The sequence below is a fragment of the Cyphomyrmex costatus genome, unplaced genomic scaffold (assembly GCF_001594065.2).
Source record: "Cyphomyrmex costatus isolate MS0001 unplaced genomic scaffold, Ccosl1.0 scaffold153, whole genome shotgun sequence".
NCBI classification, from domain to species: domain Eukaryota; kingdom Metazoa; phylum Arthropoda; class Insecta; order Hymenoptera; family Formicidae; genus Cyphomyrmex; species Cyphomyrmex costatus.
In genome coordinates, this window is record NW_017275533.1 from 48761 (window position 1) to 69603 (window position 20843).

At 32.6% G+C, this 20843-nt stretch overlaps 2 protein-coding genes across 2 annotated transcripts; one reads left to right on the top strand and one right to left on the bottom strand.

Annotated features, from left to right (window-relative positions):
• Positions 1-6223: 6223 nt before the first annotated feature.
• Positions 6224-8809, bottom strand: SF2 (splicing factor 2). Its single transcript, XM_018552051.1, has 3 exons — positions 8375-8809; positions 6882-7269; positions 6224-6537 (listed from the first exon to the last, which is right to left on the bottom strand). The coding sequence occupies exons 1-3, from the start codon at positions 8542-8544 to the stop codon at positions 6346-6348; spliced, it is 750 nt and encodes a 249-aa protein (XP_018407553.1). The 5' UTR covers positions 8545-8809; the 3' UTR covers positions 6224-6345.
• A 691-nt stretch (positions 8810-9500) lies between these two features.
• alpha-Cat (catenin alpha) lies at positions 9501-16092 on the top strand. Its single transcript, XM_018552050.1, has 8 exons — positions 9501-9573; positions 9687-9797; positions 10748-11083; positions 11190-11922; positions 13368-13601; positions 13721-14326; positions 14398-15075; positions 15630-16092. The coding sequence occupies exons 2-8, from the start codon at positions 9787-9789 to the stop codon at positions 15792-15794; spliced, it is 2763 nt and encodes a 920-aa protein (XP_018407552.1). The 5' UTR covers positions 9501-9573; positions 9687-9786; the 3' UTR covers positions 15795-16092.
• The last annotated feature ends 4751 nt before the right edge of the window (positions 16093-20843 follow it).

The window sequence follows — 20843 nt, forward strand, 5'->3', positions numbered from 1 at the left end:
CATGAATTTGTCGTATTAACAATATGCACATTAATTTGTCGTATTAACAATATAAAAATTAAATAAATTGAGCTCTCTCGAGATAACAATAAAAATATGCATTAATTGACGGACAATTGAGAGCAATAATAGGCGCAGAGAGTTATTCGTACGTATAATTGACAAATGTATTTCTCGAAGATCTTACATTATAATGGATAAAAATTGATCTGGACTCGGCTCCATTCGAGCCATCATAAGCGATGTCAAAATAATAGAATCCAAATTTTAATTTAATCGCAGCAATTAAGTCCAAGAGAGCAGCTGAAAGAGCCTCCTCAATTCCACATTTGAGAAGCATCACTGTCAATTAGCTGTTTAACTAACAATAAGTAAGCACTAAAGATTAATGTAGTGAATAATTAATTCTTATTTCTTAAAACAGTGATAAAAAAATAAAATATCAAGTAACGAAGTCTTAATAAATAACATCAACACTGCTTTTATATTTTCGCGTATTGATCATCGTGACAATTTTTTAAAACTTCAATGCATAGAGTTTATAAATTTATTCTTTTCAATGACACTTTTCGCACTTTTTTTCTCTTATCTGACTTTTTGTTTTAAATATACATATATTTTTTTCGTATATCAACGCAAAAACGCATAAATAAATAAATGGCTTTGTTAGCTATTAATGCGTTACCTTTTCGATACGTTCAAATAGAATAAATCTCTTATTATAAACAGGTATAAATACAATTATTATTTAAAGATTTCCATATTAAATGCGTGCTTAATTTTATAGTTTTGAACTTTAAAAGGACATGCGACTATTCAGCCTATTGTATAATAATAGGGCAAACAATCAAACTATACAATAAAACTTTCAAGTATAATACTTACCCACAGTGAAACGATGGTCACCACTTTTTTATTTACAAGTCTACGAAGGCATTAATTTGTATTTTAAACGCGTGATATTACTTTAAAGTAGATCTGTGTTTGGAGGCGATAATTGAAGAAAAATTGTATAAAACTATTATTGTTCTTAACATATTTATTTTTAATTCTCATTTACCAGCTTAATAGTTCACAAGAATTTTCTAGAAGAGTAAGGTACTGTATAAAGAAAAGAATTGCAAAGAAGCGACCTTAAGAGAAACCTATTTAATGAAAGTGTGAAGCAATCGGTGTTATATTTAATTGTGAAGTACATCCTAAATTGTATGTCCTGTACAACGCAGAAAATATTTAAATATGTACAATGCGCGGATAATAAAATTTTATATATAGCAGATAATAAATTTGTATGCAATATAACAAAAACGCGCAATAGAGAAACTGTTATTATCAATTTTTTATAATTGTATTTTGAATTTTATGGATAAATACACACTATGCAAGACTGTTTATAATTCGATGCTATTCATATTCTCCTTATTGCTACACAGCGTTTGTATAATTAACTATAGAAGAATAATACACATGTGTATATAATAACACAGAACAACACATAAAATATTAAAAATATACTTATCTGTGATGTTAATTGAACAAAAGAGGCAAAATGTTATCAACTAGTTACTATTGTTGCGAAGTCTGTCGTGTGAGTTATGCATGACAAATTTCACAACAATGAAAATAAAGCTAAACACAAAGAGGATCGGTTATTAATGCAAACACATTTTAAGACTTTTATCGAGGGCAGGCTTTATATTGCGTGTTACTAAGTTGCATTTGTCTTGTTGGTGATAAAAATGAAAATACGAAAGAATATTTTCGAAGAGAGCATGCAGAAATAAATATCGATAATATCTCAGGTATAAACTGATTGCACAAATACCTTACAGCCATCATCTTATCCGCTTTTCATTTCATCCGTGAGAAAAATGACATCCAATTATCTTGTCAATTGATCCCGCTAAACACGAGTCCAAATTCCGTATCCGACCTAGGAGATAAATCCGTGAACCCTATGAAGCGTGAACGATATCATGCTTCCAAATCCACATTCTTCCACATCGCATATCGTTCCCTTAATGAATCCGAGTGATCCGGTGAATACAGCGCAGGTAATTTTTATCCTTATCCAAAAACATCCGTCCATGCATACTAATTTATCCCGTTTCGAATCCTGACAGCATCCTAATCCAAACATATCCGGAGAATCCTGTCCGTCGTACCGTTTGTAAGGAGTTCCTCTAAAATTATGAGGCCGGTTCCCGTCAAGATGACAGACAGGTAGTGTTACTCAAATGTACCATCCTCTTGTGTATGTCAGTTAAATCCTGAAGACACTGTAGTTTACAATGTACGCGAGAAAAAGATGCACTTGACGATCACGATCGGTCGAGAAAACGGCAATAGTTATCAGAAAACACGTTTTTTTTTTTTTTTTTTTTTTTTTGATAATTGGACTTTAGATCGCCGATATTATCGAATGTAAAATTATTAGACATGCAACGGTCTTTCCAAAGAATCACTTCCACCTTTCAAATAATCACTAAATACGAAACGTTTTGTATATAATGGCTAACAAAATTGAATTTAGTATTGATGTTATACGTTGTATCAAGAAGAGGATAAATATCATGCAGAAAATCCATCCTTAATGAGTGATCCGAAAAATTAATCTCTTCACTAAAGTTCAAAAAACTTTAGTTATAAACCAAACAAAATCCAGTTATAGTTGACAATCCATTACTAGTTTGACTCAGATTATAAATGATGAATTAATAAACGCGCGAAATGCTTTTTTTTCTTTTTAAATCGATACGCGGAAATAATATGTAACTGGAAGCACTTTAATCCTGATAAGCACATAACATAATGAGGAAGTTCCACTCTCGTTATGTTTCTCTTTAAAACAGCGACACACAAAAATATTTAGTTTCAAACTGGGATTCTACTAGTTTTAAAAAGAAATATTAATCGGCATTCATCGCCTCCTCGTAATGGACTTGCCAACGTTTCCTGAGCCAGCAATTGAGAATCCTTTCTCCTGATCCTGAATTTCCTCTTGAAAGTATCCTGTTTCGCTATTCTCATTTTCATCTATGTCTTTTAATCCTTTTATAATTTATGCTCTCCGTATCGCAAATCCTCCAAAACGCAATCCATTTCATCCCAACGTCAAGCGAATGTGTATTATATCCATCCAAGAAGTAAGATCGTGTTGATTTCAGTTTTTCATTCATTGTGTTACAATCCCAATATACAAAAGAAGAAAAAATACATTAGTTTCTTATGTTATGTGAATTAATATTAGATATAGTTTATTAATGCAAATATAATGCCTGTGATATATAAAACTATAGCGTATATCTAATACATACTGTATGACATAAAATTGTAAACGTTGTATTTTTGGACAAAAAAATGGTATAGTGAGAATTTATTAAATAAACTAAGATCACAGGATTAATTTGCAAAAACAACATGAAATACACGATATTTAATGTTTTCCTTTCCAATGTGTGTCAAGAGTTTTAGGATATAATAAAAATTTTCAAATGTGCATTTAATTATGCGGTTGTTGCAAATATAAATGAAAGGAAAACACACGAACAGAAGAAATGCGAACGACAATATATTAATTAGTAATTATTTCACCGCATTTTTCACCGAATTTTTTGTGTATTACTTGAAATTTATTTTCATCTGGATTATGCTGTAAATGTCCAGATTATTCATATATGTATATAATGAGCACATAATGCTGTATGTTTTTACATCAAATGTTAAAGATCTATAAGTCAGATATTTTGTACTGAAATAACATGAAACGCAATTTGTGTGCAAAATCAGGAAATGACCTATAAAATATTAAAGATCATCCATCTATTACATTGCGTGTAATAAAGCGAATTAGATTGTATGGGAGTGATAATAAAAGTTTTTTTGTGCCAATATAATTATGTGTGTGTGGTATATAATAAATGTTAATTGTTACACTCATATTTTCCATTATGTGTATATGCGCGATATAGTGTCATCACTACTGATTCGATTTGGAATTATTTTTTTCAAACGATAAGTTACGTAAATGAGAATCGTGTAAACAATCTTGAGGTATTTATTTCTATATACATGTTATTTGTTAGAGTTTATGTATATAATCATATTCTAAATAAAAATATATTTCGTAAGACAAATACATAGCATGTTATTCTTTAAATTTGTTTACTTTTTATTGCTAAAGACGCATGTATATACATAATATGCAATATATACAATACGTGTATAGTATATATTGCATATTATGTATCTTTTCTTAAAATAAGAATTTTTTAAAAGTTTATTGGAAAATACGCTAAAAAAATCTGCAGCTAGGCAATAACGCACAACTTTTAACATTCATGAGATACTAACACCACAGTTGTTCCACTTCAATTATGTAGTATGTTAAATTCAGGCGATTAGATATGAAGCATCTATCATATTATAATGTAAAATTACTGTGTTACTACAATAATATCAGTAACTTTAAAACTTATGACGAGAGAAAGGCATCTTAAAGTATATTTATTAGCAGGATTGACAAACACTAATGTTTATTTTTTTAAGAATAAAACATTGTTTTTTTAAACATGTTTTTAATGCTTCAAATACGCTTTAAACCATATTATTAAAAAAGCATATTTAAAACATATTAAAACTATCGATTAAGCATGTTTTAAAGTGTTTAAAACATATTTAAAACATGTTTTTTCCCAACCCTATTTATTAGTATAAATATATAAGGTATATTTCAATGTGTCAGTATAAACAGTTTACCCATATTCCTATGTGTTCTATGATAAAGTTTAGAACTTTTATAATATGGTAGATAAAATTGTTTTAACAAGTATGAAGATGATTTAGACTACAAAGGATGTTAGTAAATTCAAATGACAGTTGAGAGATTATCAGTGAAAAACTTTTGTGTTAGGCAAGCTTGAAAATTTCATGTTTTACTATGCAGTACATCCAAGTACAAATTAAAACTTAAGGGATCCTAAAGCAACGGGAATGACCGACAATTACAGTGAACCATTTTCTCCGAATTGGCTTTATAGATCATGAAATTTTTTCACACGATAAAAATACACATCAAAATGAATGGGTAACGCTAAATTTAATTAAAAAATTAGAGAAAAATATTAAAAATTCACTTGCTCTTACAGCTCTCACTTGATGTTATAATTTACTTATTGTAGAAATTCTGTAGGTCATACATACCAAATGATACCCTCGCGCAAAGCGTATGACGTGCATAAATAATCCTAAGATTGCGAAATTGTCATCTAAGGTCTAACAAAAAAGATAATCCAAAATATTTGTTTCACGTGTAATCATTTCGCTGGCATAGATAAACAGCACGAGAATTGTGTATCAAGTATGTATTGCGGTAGATGGCGTAGGAACTTGAGAGAGAAAAGTAACAGGAGAAAGAGAGATAGACATAAATCTGTCCTTTTTTTTTTCTCTTAAGTTGAACGCGCAGCACCGTCTAACACAGATTTTTTAGCAGGATCACCAAAACTGTATTATCGACCTCGATCAAGTTCGGCTGTCGCTTTAGAATCCCCTTAAGCATTAATATATTTCGTGTAACATATGATAAAATAACCGCCATCGTTAGAAACATATATTAACAAAAAGTACAAAGTTATTGTCTAGTAAAAGTATTCACTCTCTCTCTATTAACAGTTTTGTTGTATATGGTATATCAAAATAAAAGCCAAAATAAGAAGGTAGCTAAGAGTTAAAGGTTTAAATCTGAGTTTGTCAAAAGGCTCATTAATACTTCAAAATTGTTACACATTTTGTAAGTAGTAGTGATGACAAAAGAAGTTGGCAAATATTTAAAGGAATGTATCTTTAAGTGTAGAAGATTAGTTTCAATAGTTTGGATGATAAATAGTTACATGTAATTTCGAGCACGATTTCATTTTCAATAAAATTCAATGCAATAACCGTTATTATATTAATCTTAAAAAATTCAATATGAAATTTTTGTTAGAATGACTAAAAATGAAATCGCTAAGTAGTTCACTTGTTTCTGGGTTGAATAAGCTTATTTTGAAAGTAAGGAACTTAAAGAATAATCGTGACGTATGTATGTACGAAATAAACCGTGCTCTAATTATACATCAGATATACAATACAACCAATTGTTGAATTGATTGTATTTGACACAATGAATTGTTAAATTCAAGCAATATTAAGAAAATAGTTTAATCTTTTTACAAAATCGGTGTTTGAATTGGATTTGGAAATTTTTATCGAATGAAATTTAAATCATCAATAATGAAACATGGTAAAGAGCAAATATCAATATAAACCTGTACTACATTACCATGTGAAACACATACGTACATACTAGTCGTAAGAGCGAGATCTGGAACGAGATCTTGATCGCGAGTAATTACGTCGCAACGGTGAATAAGTGGGAGAACCACGACGCCGTGGACTGTAGCTACGTGAACGTGTACGACCCCTTTCCCTATCTTCGCTGCGTCCTCTATCGCTACAACTGTGATCTTCCTTCACACGAATGTACGCTACTTCACCCTAGATGTTAAATCAAACGATTAAAACATATCAAATGTAAAAAGATATACCAAAATTAAAGTTGTACATACAATTGCTCAAAAATATTTGAAAGATTTAATTATAATTATTACACAGAAGTTATTATTCAAAGTTAGGATCAGCAGTATCTGATATCAGGATTGCTGGTTATGGCTCTTAGTTGACTGTTCTATATTTCAACCAATTACGATGTAATAAGTTCGAAATTGCTGTATCGTGATTGACTGAAACAGAACTGGATAACCAGAAACCAGTAACCTGTAGTCTGATATAGGTTTTAGAAAAGATACTTTTATAATTAGAATAACAGTAAAAAATCATACCTCGTGAGATCTAAATCTTGAATCATCTAACTTCTTCACAGCATACTTCATGTCGTCATGTCGCAAAAACTCAACAACACCGGTACCATCCTTGTAAACGTCTGCGAAGCATACATCACCGGCCTCACGCATGTGGTCCTTGAGATCTTGCCAGCTACCTGAAGGTGGCAACCCACTAACCAGGACTCTGTACTGCGATCGTCGAGCAGGCGGACCGCGACCGCGAGAATTGCTCATCTCACTGCGGCCACCACTCCTACCACTGTCCGCAGTTACGCGTGCATTACGGAAATTATTGCTGGGACCACTACCACGTGGAAACTCGACTCTCAGTCTGTAGCCATCGTAATCGTAACCATCCCTCGCGTGAACTGCATCTTCCGCATCTCTGAAAAACGATCGTTACTTATTACACATACTAAAGTAAACAAAGTTGTTATGTATAATTTTTAAATAAAGTATCTACTTATAAATCTTTAATAACCCAAGCAGAATAAGTCATCAAAATGATACCAAAATGATTATTAAAAGTCAGTTTTCAATCATTTACGATTCATTTTGACATTATTGTAACTTAATGTATAATAAAATTGTAAATATTTATATCAAATAAATCAAAACTGATTTAAATAACAGGAAAAATATATATATATACATATGTTGAAATTGAATATATTTTTATATCTAAAAATAATAAGTATACATCGTTTATTTGTTACAACCACGATACAATTAAAAAATCGAAATTTTCTAGAAAATGAATTTAAATGTCTTGAGAATTAAAATATTATATTATATATATTATTTTAATGTTAAAATATAGTTTTAAAATATAATTTTGATATAATAATTGTAGAGAAATAAAAATGTAGTCTTTTAAATCAATTATATTTTTTCTTCATGTTAATGTTCCTTTTTTACAAACTTAAAAATTATTTTTGAGTTATTTCGTCGTGTTACAGATAAGCGATATTTTATAGGCCGTCTACAAGTAATGCGTAGTAAGCTATAAAATGTAAGAAATTGATCAAACAAAGTCGATTATTCTCTCCACATTCGATCGTGATTGGTTGATTTCTTATGCGGTTCATGAATTTACTAATCCATATTATTTTCATGTAGACGACCATTATAAAACACAACGTTACATTTTAAAAACTCCGTTTCTAGTCAACAATTTAAATATTTTGCAATTTATGGAGTATTGAAAAACAGTTTTATCAATTCGTTTGCAAAAACAAGTTGTTTCGTTATTTGTCAACAGCAGTTGCTCCATAAAAGAGAAGCAAATAATTCTCGGTGAAAATTCGTTTCGTCATCCTCATTCGATAAACCGGATAAGCTCTACGTCGCGACACTTCGATGTCGCGCACGGCGCACGAGGTCACGCACATCAAAACGGGAAGTGTGTACGTGTAAATAGCACACACGCGGAGGTATACACAGAGTGACGCAGCGTGAATTCGTGGCGTCCATCTCTCACGCTAACTCACCTTGGATCGTCGAATTCAACGAAAGCGAATGGCGGGCCTCGACGGTTTTTCAGGTCAACGAAAGTAACTTTACCGAATTTGTAGAAGAGATCTTGGATGTCCTTCGTACGAATGTCCGGCGGCAGATTGCCCACGTATATTCTACACTCGTTCCTACCGCCGTGCGACATGGTATCTATACTGTTGTTGTTTGTCACGCGGACGGTGTACTTTTGCAGAGCGTACGTGGCGCGTTCGCGAGGGATCCGAATAAAAAAAACTGACACCGGTGAACGAGGATGAGCGACAAGCAACGGCAAGATCGGCGTTGATCGGCGTGCGATCCGAAGCAATCGAGGAGTCTCTCGGTTTCGGCCACCATCGGTCACCGAAAGCTCAGCCGAAACGAACCGAGAGCCACCGGAAGCAATCGAAATCTCGATGGATGCAGACCAGCTTCACGACGGCGATTATCGCGCATGCGATGAAGTAGGGTGGGGATGGGAATTTTCCAAGAATGTTCCGCGTAAATATTACATATTTTTTCATTAATACTAAATAAAATACTTTTCACACATGATTTAAACAATAAAAATGCGTTAATTTTAAAAAAGGAAAAACGTCAAGATATTTTTACGTGACGTGTAATGGCGTTGACGAACACGAGCTCTGATTGGTTAGTCCACTTTTTGTTCGGCGATTTGTTCCTACACGAAAAAATCACCTGTCACAAATTTTTCATAAAACATTTAGGCGTAAATTAATTATATAGTTCGATCTTATGTTTAAGATAGCAGTCGAGCGATATTTATCATATTTTATATTCATTAGTTCATCTGAAATCGTTTAAAGTGATCTTAAAAATCCATCCGGCCAATGGAAATGTCAGTAGGAAAATCTCCCTCACTTGAAAAGAAAAAGCATATTCGATTTTTATATTTAAAACTAAACTATTCTCTTGGTAATTTGCTAAAATTATTTTGCTTGTCTCTTTTCGAGACACTTTCGATCTTCACGAATAATTTTCTTTTTCTCTGTCGGTTGAGAAACTCGTTAGGTTGCCGCATTAAAACGCGGCATGAGATTTCGGGCGTAGACCGGGCGCGCTCTATAACCGATCCCACGAGCTCAGCGCAGCCCAGCGGAAATAATGACGTCAGAAACACCTCGAGACGCAAGCGAGAGGCAATAGGCAAATGCCAACGGAGTGATACATTCAGGTAGGTACATCGAAAGGGGTGTTACGGTAACTCGTCGGACCGTATCCACCGTATCGTGTCTCGGCGTCCCGTTTAATGCCGCTCCCGTTTAATCCTGTTTCGTTACTTTGTAGTTAGCGTGCGAGTCGGTCCGATTGCTCGTCGTTGTTGACAGTAGTTGAAGCTGTCGGCGGTTCGCTTTTCGTCTCAAGTGTTCTCTTAGGTGTTTTCTCCATGCCGGACTCGTGAGTATACCTTCCTTATCTCTGCTACCTGTTCTCTCTTACCAGCGTGGATGCGAAGGTACGTGACGCTCCTTTCGGAGGAATTTCGTTATCACGGATACCATGACGGATACGCAAGATCCACAATTAAGTATCCGTCAGGGCCGAATTTGACGGCAAACGTGTTCGTTCTGGAGCAACACGAGTTTTTATCGCACACTCGCTGGTCGAGAACGCGAAGTTGGAAAGGAATGATCCGTGATACTTACGTATCACAGGATAATTCCTGACCCGCATATTTTAATTAATTTGTTTCTCGACACTTGCTTTAAAAATTCATAGAATCGATAAATTTACACCTTGTTCAATTCCATGTAAGATTAACTTTAATCTCGATTCAATCTACTCTTAATCTTTTTCTTTGGACTAGAGAAAGATGAATAGTTGAATTGAAATGAAAATTAGTTAAAAAAAGATTAAGGAAATTTTGAGAGAAGTTAATGAAAGACGCAGTATTTGTATACAAAAAATTTGGTACTTCGTCTATTCAAATGGTAGCTAACTCTGTAAAATTAGTATAAATTCAATTATATTAAAATTATTTTTTATTTATATTTTTACTACAGAATAAAATTGAATGGAATTTATAAGCGCTGTGACTTTAAATTATAAAATTCTAAATAATTGTTGGAAAAGAATTTTATATTGATTTGAGTTTAAGAGAGAGAGAGAGAGAGGGGGGAAGGGAAGAATTAAAACAAGAAGAAAACACTTTATAAGAAGGCATGAACGAATTGTTTAATTTTATGTATATAAAAATGCTTGTTAGAAAAAAATTGTATTGCTAATACAAATTAATAATGTAAAAAACTTCACACATGTATTACACATTAATTTCCGAATTATTTTGTACCTATAAGCTTGGTATTATGATTTTACATACTGAAAACCTTTACTTTTTGCAATTGTAGAATAAACATTAATGCAATAAATATGTCCGACCACTTTGGGTCAATCCTGAAATGGGATCCCAAGAACTTGGAGATACGGACTATGTCCGTGGAAAAGACGCTAGAACCGCTTGTACTCCAAGTTACCACGTTGGTGAATACGAAAGGGCCCAGCAAGAAGAAGAAAGGAAAGTCGAAGAGAGCAAGCGCGCTTGTCGGAACTGTGGAAAAGGCGACTGCCAATTTTATCGAAAAGGGCGAAAAAATTGCCTATGAAAATCCAGATATCACAGCAGAAATGCTAAGTGCTGTAGAGGAAGTGAGAAAGACGGGAGCAGCAATGAGCATTGCTGCCAGGTACAATAATTTTATTCATATCTCTTTTTTATTCATAATCAATTTGCATATTATAGTTAGTATATTGTATTCTTCATTAATGCAACATGAAAATTTATTTATGTAGAGAATTTTCTGAGGATCCATGTTCGTCTTTGAAACGAGGCAACATGGTGCGCGCCGCGAGGAATTTGCTGTCGGCGGTGACCCGTTTGCTCATTTTAGCAGACATGGTGGACGTCCATCTCCTTTTGAAATCGCTGTATGTTGTGGAGGATGATTTGAAGAAATTAAAGAACGCTTCTTCACAGGGAGAACTAATTCAGAATATCAAAGAATTTGGAAGAAACGCCGCCGAATTGATTCACCAGGCGGCCAAGCGTCAGCATGAGCTGAAGAATCCACAGCTTAGAGACGATTTGGCGGCCGCCCGAGCCGTCTTGAAGAAGCACTCCACCATGTTGCTCACTGCGTCGAAGGTGTACGTGCAGCATCCTGACTTGGCAGCAGCCAAGGCAAATCGCGATTACGTATTGAAGCAAGTATGCGAGGCTGTGAACACAATAAACGATGTTGCTCAAGGGAAAACGCCGCCCGACAGTCAACATCCTTACGACGGCCCCGGCGAATTGGCTGCTGCATTGGATGATTTTGATGAGAGGATGGTGATGTCTCCGCTTGCCTACAACGAGGTTCGTACGCGACCGAGTCTCGAAGAGAGATTGGAGAGTATTATCAGTGGTGCTGCATTGATGGCTGATTCATCGTGCACTCGAGACGAACGTAGAGAGCGTATCGTTGCTGAATGTAACGCAGTCAGACAGGCGCTTCAGGATCTTCTAAGTGAATATATGAATAACGTAAGTAGAGAACTATGATAATTATGGTTACACGAAAAAATATATGCTGATATAATAGCGTTTGTATTATATCAAAGAAGTGTGAAAGAAATAGATATATTTCTTGAATACCTACTAGATTAATAAATTAAACTATGTACGTAATCAGTTTAATTACAGCGTTAATCGTGATATATCACACTATAAATAATTTATTGCATATCTTTGCTGTGAGACAGTGGTTATTTTAATTATTATAGAATAATTTAAAACTAGAAAGCTAATGTGTTATTTATGTAAAAAAATATGTATATACACTTATATACTAGATGTCCATTTTAAAGGATTCACTCAAATATCTCAGAAACACTGTTAAATGTTTTGTGACGTTGAGGAGGACGTAAGATGGTACCATTGGTTTGATTTTGAATGGCGTTGTCAAGATCAGGGCACTTTGACTTTTTTAAATGGACCCTCTATTTTTTAAAGTCAAACCAATGGTACCATCTTATGTTCCCCTTGAAGTCACAAAACTTTTGTCTGAAACATTTTTCGATTTAACACAGTATTTCTGAGATTTAAGTGGATTCTTTCAAATTGGACACTCTATATATATAAATGTATATATATTATTCATTCTATTTTTAAACTGTAAGAATTTGTTAGTTATTAATTTCTTCTCATAATATATTCTACATTATATAAAATTTTAGACAGCATACTGGTACTTACAGATATAGGACATGTGATTTTTTTTTCTTAAAACGATATTTATTCTATTGATTTGTTTTCGTTGGTGATGGCCAGTTACAGCGCGCTCGGGGTGGGAGACGGGTAAATATGTGAAGTAATTCTACAATTTCTATGGGTTTTGTTGCGCATATACACATTATTTTAGATCTCTCACACACTACCAATGCATATTTATTATTATTTAATGACCAGCACTAATCGTTAGCTTGTAATTAGCTATGTGCTTATGACTCATTTTAATTATTTTTATAATTTTCTTCACTCATGTATATTATGTGAATATTAAATAACTAATATCTCACATTGTGTAGTTATATAAAATAACAAAAATTTAAACACAATATACAATGCAATAAAAGAAATTATAGATTAGCATAACTGTAGAAAATTAGAATTGTATATATAATTATGCACACAATTCATGTAGTGTATAAATATATATATTTATATATACATATATATAACTTGTAAATATATTGCTTGCTACAATCATGTTGCTAAAAATTGTTAAAAATATTTTATTCCCATTTATAACATTATTCTGACGGTTTTTGGTTGTATCCTTCTCCTATATAATATATACATTTATTTGTTTTTATAATCAGATTCAAACTAACAATAATCGAATAAAGCAATTGTTTATAACTGTAAATTTTAAATATGAAAATATGTTTGAGTTTATCCGAAATTAACTGACTAATCTATGTTGACAGATGGGTGTTAAGGAACAATCTGAAGGCTTAGTAAGGGCGATAGATCACATGTGCAGAAAAACCCGCGATCTTCGCAGACAGTTGCGCAAAGCCGTAGTAGATCATGTATCGGATAGTTTTCTGGAAACGAGCGCACCGTTACAAGCCCTGTACGAAGCTGCGGAAAAAGGCTGGGTCAAGGAAGTGGAAGAATACGCGCTCATTTTTACGGAGCACGCGAATAAGCTAGTGGAGGTAAATAGTCCTTGTATAAATAAACGTTCATCTGAATATACATTTTACATATGTCATGCATAAATATTTTAGAATATCTTGTGTGATAAGACGATTAATTGTTTGTTTACTTTGAACAGGTGGCTAATTTAGTATGCAGTATGTCTAACAACGAAGATGGCGTAAAGATGGTTCGCTATGCTGCTGCGCAAATCGAGAACTTATGCCCGCAAGTAATTAATGCAGCGCGTGTGTGGGCTGCACGAAACTCGGACGTCGCGAAGGACAACATGAAGGTGTTCCGCCAAGCGTGGGAGAATCAAATGCGCGTCTTGACAGAGGCCGTAGACGACATCACCACGATCGATGATTTTCTGGCGGTTTCTGAGAATCATATTCTGGATGATGTCAACAAGTGCGTTTTGGCGTTACAAGTACGTCCCGGCGATGCCGATACTCTGGATAGACATGCGGGCGCAATACTCGGCCGTTCCGCCAGGGTGTGCAATGTTGTGCAAGCCGAGATGGACAACTACGAGCCGTGTATCTACACTAAGCGAGTTCTCGAAGCGGTGAAGGTTTTGAGGAAACAAGTGATGCCCAATTTCGAGCAACGAGTGGAAGAGGCTGTAAATGCGTTACGCAGTAATCCCGCACAAGAAGTAGACGAAAATGACTTTATTGACGCATCCAGATTGGTATACGATGGAGTTCGCGAGATCAGACGAGCTGTGCTCATGAATAGGGTAAGAAAACTTTTTACTATGTCTGTCAACATTTTGTAAATTGTGAGTTCTAACTCACTATCATTTTTCAGGCGGACGAAGACCTGGATCCTGAAGATGTGGAATTGGACGAGCATTACACGTTGGAAACACGCAGCAAGTCTAGTGCTCAAACTGGAGAACACGGCGTGGATGAGTATCCAGAGATCAGTGGCATCACAACTGCCCGCGAAGCGATGAGAAAAATGCCAGAAGAGGATAAGCAGAAGATTCTGCAGCAGGTTGAGTACTTCAGAAGCGAGAAGCTCAAGTTTGATAAAGAGGTAGCAAAGTGGGACGACGCTGGCAATGATATCATCGTTCTCGCTAAGCATATGTGCATGATCATGATGGAGATGACTGACTTTACTCGTGGTCGAGGCCCCCTGAAGACGACCATGGACGTCATAAACGCAGCAAAAAAGATCTCCGAAGCTGGCACAAAATTAGATAAATTAACTAGACAGATTGCCGATCAGTGCCCAGAGAGTTCCACGAAGAAGGATCTCCTTGCATACTTGCAACGCATAGCGCTCTATTGCCACCAGATGAATATCACAAGTAAAGTGAAGGCGGATGTGCAGAATATCAGTGGTGAACTGATAGTTTCCGGCCTAGACAGCGCAACCTCCCTCATACAGGCTGCCAAAAATTTAATGAACGCCGTCGTGCTTACCGTTAAAGCTTCCTACGTCGCATCAACGAAATATCCACGACAATCTACGGTAACGGTAAGTTGCATCGATATTCATTAATTCTGCAGCAGTTCGATATATTATTAATTCATTCATAGGAGCTAGGTAGCAATTTATCATCCTTTTAAAGTTTATCGTTGTATACCTTTTATAGTAGGGATTTATCAAATTAAAAGGTAGAATATTTTTGATAATAAAAATGCTACACATTTCCATCCACACACACAAAACTTTAAAATTAATTGCGTATCCTATTTTTTATGAAATTTTTTTGCTGTACACACTGATATACATGGATTTTCAGTATGTAAGTATGTCAGTTTAACACAGATCATCCATGCACAAATATTGTAGAGCTTTAATAATCTTATTGTAGTATTATTAAATATTAGAGATTCAGAAGTTTATATAGTTATAATTATAAGTTTAATATTATATTGCACATATATTAAAATATAACAGTTACAAAATAATTCGTATGATCCTTGAACTTGATACGATTATAATATTAGTTACAAAAATATAGATTTATACATACATATAATAATAATATATAATATAATAATAAAATTTTATTATGTTTTAATTAGTCTCCTATCGTCATATGGAAGATGAAAGCGCCGGAGAAGAAACCGTTAGTGCGTCCTGAGAGACCCGAGGAAGTTAGAGCGAAAGTACGTAAAGGTTCGCAGAAAAAAGTGCAGAATCCTATACATGCACTCTCAGAATTTCAGAGCCCTACCGAGAGCGTATAAGCTCTCTAGATGTAAGTTAATGATAACAGGAATAACATAATGTCATGTCTCTATGTCACTCTACAATATTTGTAATTTCTGCCCGATCAATGCGGGACGATCAATATGAAAAGAGTCATCTCTAGAATCATCAGATATTGATCGGTTATAGTACAAATACTGTAGCATGATAAACGCTGCAAGACATATGACATATTATTATACAGCATCACCTTTTAAGAATTGTATAAGGCCAAAATATTTTATTTTCGATGATGTTTAAGATGTTAAGAATATCTATTAATAATAATGATAATGGTTTGGGGGAATCCATATTTCATTTATGTTTAAGCGGGGAGCACAGACTTTTGCATAACGCATAAAGCATGTGCATAAGGAATTTCATTGGCCCATTTTCTTATGCATGAGTCAATGGACCAATCAAATTCTTTATGTATATGGTTTATGCGTTATGCAAAAGTCTGTGCTCCCCGCTTTACATTTACTTATTGATAATTATATGCTATGCACGAGTATTTAAATATATTATTTTTTAATCGCGAGTACAATAATTATAATATACATAATCCCGATGAATATTCGTTTTTGAGGGAGATTTCAGAGGAAGGTTACGAATTAAAAAAGGCTGATATATATGTATATCTCAGATCTTATAGGGGCACAATTAAGGATAATGACTTTATGTTACGATGTATTGGTTTGCGAATTTATGCTGCATGATCATCTTTATATTCGAGGATTTTAGTTTTTCTATATTATTTAAACTTTTTTAACTGTGAGAGTGATACGTATATCTTACTCAAGCAGTAAATTGCAAAGGTCTTGGTACTTCCCGTTTATTAATTTTTCGAGGACGACAATTTTTATATTTCGTATTGTGTATATTAGTCATTTTTATCGTGTATGTATATTTATCATTAAGATTTATTAATATTTTTGTGAACTATGTCTGATATTCATAGTCAGTTCTCATATTTAAAACCATCATAAGTAGTCTTTTAAAATGTTATAAATAAATCCATCAGAGCCGTATTAGCATTAAGATATAACTTAAGATGATCTTGAAATAGAAACGGACTATGGATGTTGACTAATGTATTATGATATATAGATTGAAAATGTTTTTGTATATAAATTTTTCTTTTCGTGGAAAAATTCTATTATTTTTTCGTAATTTTCATACGAAGCTCAGATAGAGTCGATAAAACTTAATCATGAATTGACACAGTATTGTATCGAAATAAAGAGACTGCAGATTAAACTATTTAGTATATTAACTTGTATATAAGTAAATATGCCCATGTTATGTTTAATTTTTGTATAACGAACAACTAAATAAGGAAAGGAGTATGTGTGTGCGAAGAAAGGAAAATTTTAATTCCCATTTAGTCCATATTGCAACGATAATAACCTTTTACTAACGATTTTACTGTAATTGAGGATTGATGTTACATATTACATATATTGTACTTCATGTAACATTTGCAATACTAGTAAGATTTCAATTATTGAAAGGCCAAAAGAAACCTAGAGCAATATATATATTGCTCTATATATTAAGTAATTCTTTATATATATATATATATATATCTATTTCTATTTATAAATACGTTTTTCGTATTTTGTAATATACGAAGTTCTTAAATAAGATACAAATATCAAGTATTACATTAAAATGGTTCCCTATCATCTATAAATAGAGTTAATAAAACGATATAAAAACATATAAATATAAGAATTATATGTCATATATCAAAGACGATTTATTCGTAGCTAATTTGTTCAGTATGATTATTTCCTTTTACGCACACGGATAATTTTATTTTATTTTGCGTAATTTTTTAGATAAAATTATGATGTATTGATATCATTCTGATTCGTAATGATCTTTATAATTGAAAAAAATGCAATGGTATAAGATTTATTAATGCTACACATATCAACACAATTTGTTACTTATTTGTGCACTAAATATGTAGATAATATAATGCTCTGTACTTCCGATTCATATAATACAGAATGTATTGTTTCAGTATTGATATACAGACGTATATACACATATTCTTATATTATATGGTTTAGAGTTTAGATACTTTACGTAAAATCGAGCCATCGATTGCTATATAAAACAGATGCCAATATTATATAATAAATCGGCATCGCCTTTTTTATTATAAAATAATTATACTGAAGTTACTTTTAAGAATAAAACATTGTAACTGATATGCTGCCAAATATAAGGTGATGCATTTCTCATAATAATGACCTGTTTATTATTTAGTTTATGTATGTTGACTTATGTTCACTGAAATTTATGCATGTACACGAAAATAGCTCCTATTATGATGTGGGGATTAGAAAATAACAAAAACTAATTTTTATCTACGTTTTAATACATATATCTCTATATTTCTCGCTTTACACGTACACGTGTTAAATGCTACGGAAAAAAATAAGGAGTATAGGCACAAAAAAACCACAAATGCAAAAAATTTACTGAAAGTGATGAAATACATTATAAGTTAAAAAGTATATATATAAAAGTAATATCACCTATCTTGAATTAATACACATTAATTATTTTACAATCCAATTTACGTTGCATTGCACAAGATATGATGCGGCAAATAATATGCATTAATGAAGAATGACAATTACCATTCTTCCAGAAACGTGACTTAACATAAAACTTATCTTTTTATGTCATTTTGCTTTTGTACTTTTTTTTCCTTTTGATAACATAATGCTAAAAAGACATAGTTATTTTCAATAAACACTCAAGTGATCGAATTTTCTTACAACAGACTCGAGTTACAACGTTCGTATTGGTTACTGTAAATACGTATAATCAGTTATCACGATTATTTACGATGTTGTAATGACTATCTGTTTATGTAGTACTGCTTCATATTGTACTGTACGAGAAGATTACAGCTGCACACCTCTTAAATCTAAAATAACCTAATATTCTTAATATTACATATAGAGATACCAATATATGCAAGTGAATTCAAGAAGTGTTGTAGTAATTACCAAAAATTCGAGACAAGTTTAATAGGCGTAAGAAATCTAAGAAATTATACGGCATTTATAAGTATTACAAATCTCAGTTCGCGCGCGCGCCTAAGTCTATTGTGATGCGATTTCTAGTGTCACGTATAATGTATTATTGAGTTTTGACATCTGAAGACGTCAAGACGAAGTCAAATTTGTTCAATTTGAACAATGATGGAACAATGATGGATATACATGGTTACACTTATGATATATATTTTTCACACATAATTGCCTTATTTCATATAATTTGCAAATAAATCACATTTTTTTTTATCCATATGCATTTCTTTTTTTCTGTAAGATCGATTCATTTTAATGGTCTTGGGAAACAAGATTTCAAGATGTATATAGAATAAAGTAGACTTTTTAAAAATTATTAAAACTTTAGACGCGCAGATCAATAGTTAACATATTTTTCATTGGTATTAATATATCAACTATTATGCAGCATAGTATAGTATTGCAAAATGATTTTCTATATTATACAGAATCTATATTAGTTGTACAATTGTAAAGTAATATTATAATTAAAAGATGGATTACGATCTAGTTCGGATATTAAAGCTGACGTAAAAATGGACGTGAAATCAGTCTCTATTTTACACTCGCATCGATTTGATTTCTTTCTCGAGCGCCACAAAATTAGTTATTTTTTCTCGTGTTACCTTCATTTAATCGCATCATAAAATATCCGATTACTCCAGAAATCCTTCGCGCGGTCATTTTTTTTACTCAATTTTTATTCTACCAGTAATTAAATTTACAACCTAGTGCATTATACGTTTAATATCTTTTTCGTATCTTTTTCGTACGACAAACGGTAGTGGGGAAAACAATTTCAAATTAAATATTTTGTAAGAGATTAATATATGATGTTTTATACCTGAATAATATTCAACAAACTTAGTTTTAGTAACGCTGTTTTGATATATGTAATTACAGTTTCTACATTCATGTTAAAACCAGATTGTAACTAAAATGCACGTTTGCCATACATAAGCATACAGAATGCAAACACATAATATATAGATATCTCAATGTATAGATCTTAAAACTCGTACTTATTCTTAATTAAAAAGAATGGCAGATATCACCATTAAGTAAGCACGAATGCGTTTTAATCGCTAGAATCTTGGATCGCAAAAAGTTTGATTTTAAATTTATACAATTGTTAAAACTTTATCAATTAAATGGAGTTCACGAGACAGTGCAATTCAGAAAGTATTTTTGTGTTAAAAAAAATAACAAGTTTAAAAGAAATAAAAAATAAATAGGAATTATCAAATATTGTACAAATATATGTATATGTGATATCTTTTTTTGTAAATAACTTATAAATAATATATATAGATATATTATGCTGCATCAAAAGTCAAATCAATCTTCTTGCTATTCAAGTGGATTTAAAGTTTGAAGTACATTCACCATTTACCCTATTTTCATGTTTCATCGTGGTTATATTCTACAATCTACGATCGTCTAAAATTTCGAAATATTAACTCGTGAAAATATATTAATCGATTTAAAAAATAAGTAAACAGTGTGTCCTGATTTTCAGCGTCACTAAAAACGAGTCGTAAAAAGAGTCCCTCACAGCCTAAGTAAGATTTTCACTTGAGATCTTAAGTTTGTTAAATGATTGCTGAAGCAAGACTCGACAATAGTGTTTCTTTAAAGCCGTCTTGCGCAAATTTTCAAGTAAAACGATATATTTGTACAAACAATATAACTTTGATTTTTCCGATTACATACTCGCGATTATTTTGTTGCCAATTGATCTATCCAAAATATTCGTAAAAAATAACATGATGTCACTGTGAGTCTTTTTATCATACTCTATATGATTCGTGCACAATATCTCGCATTGTGTGAGGCATGTCCTGCTAACAATTCTGTAAACATCTCATCATTCTCTACTATAAGTATTACAAAAGGAACTCTTAAGAAAAGTTTTTATTGGACAGATAGATACCAAGCTGTAAAACTTTTTCT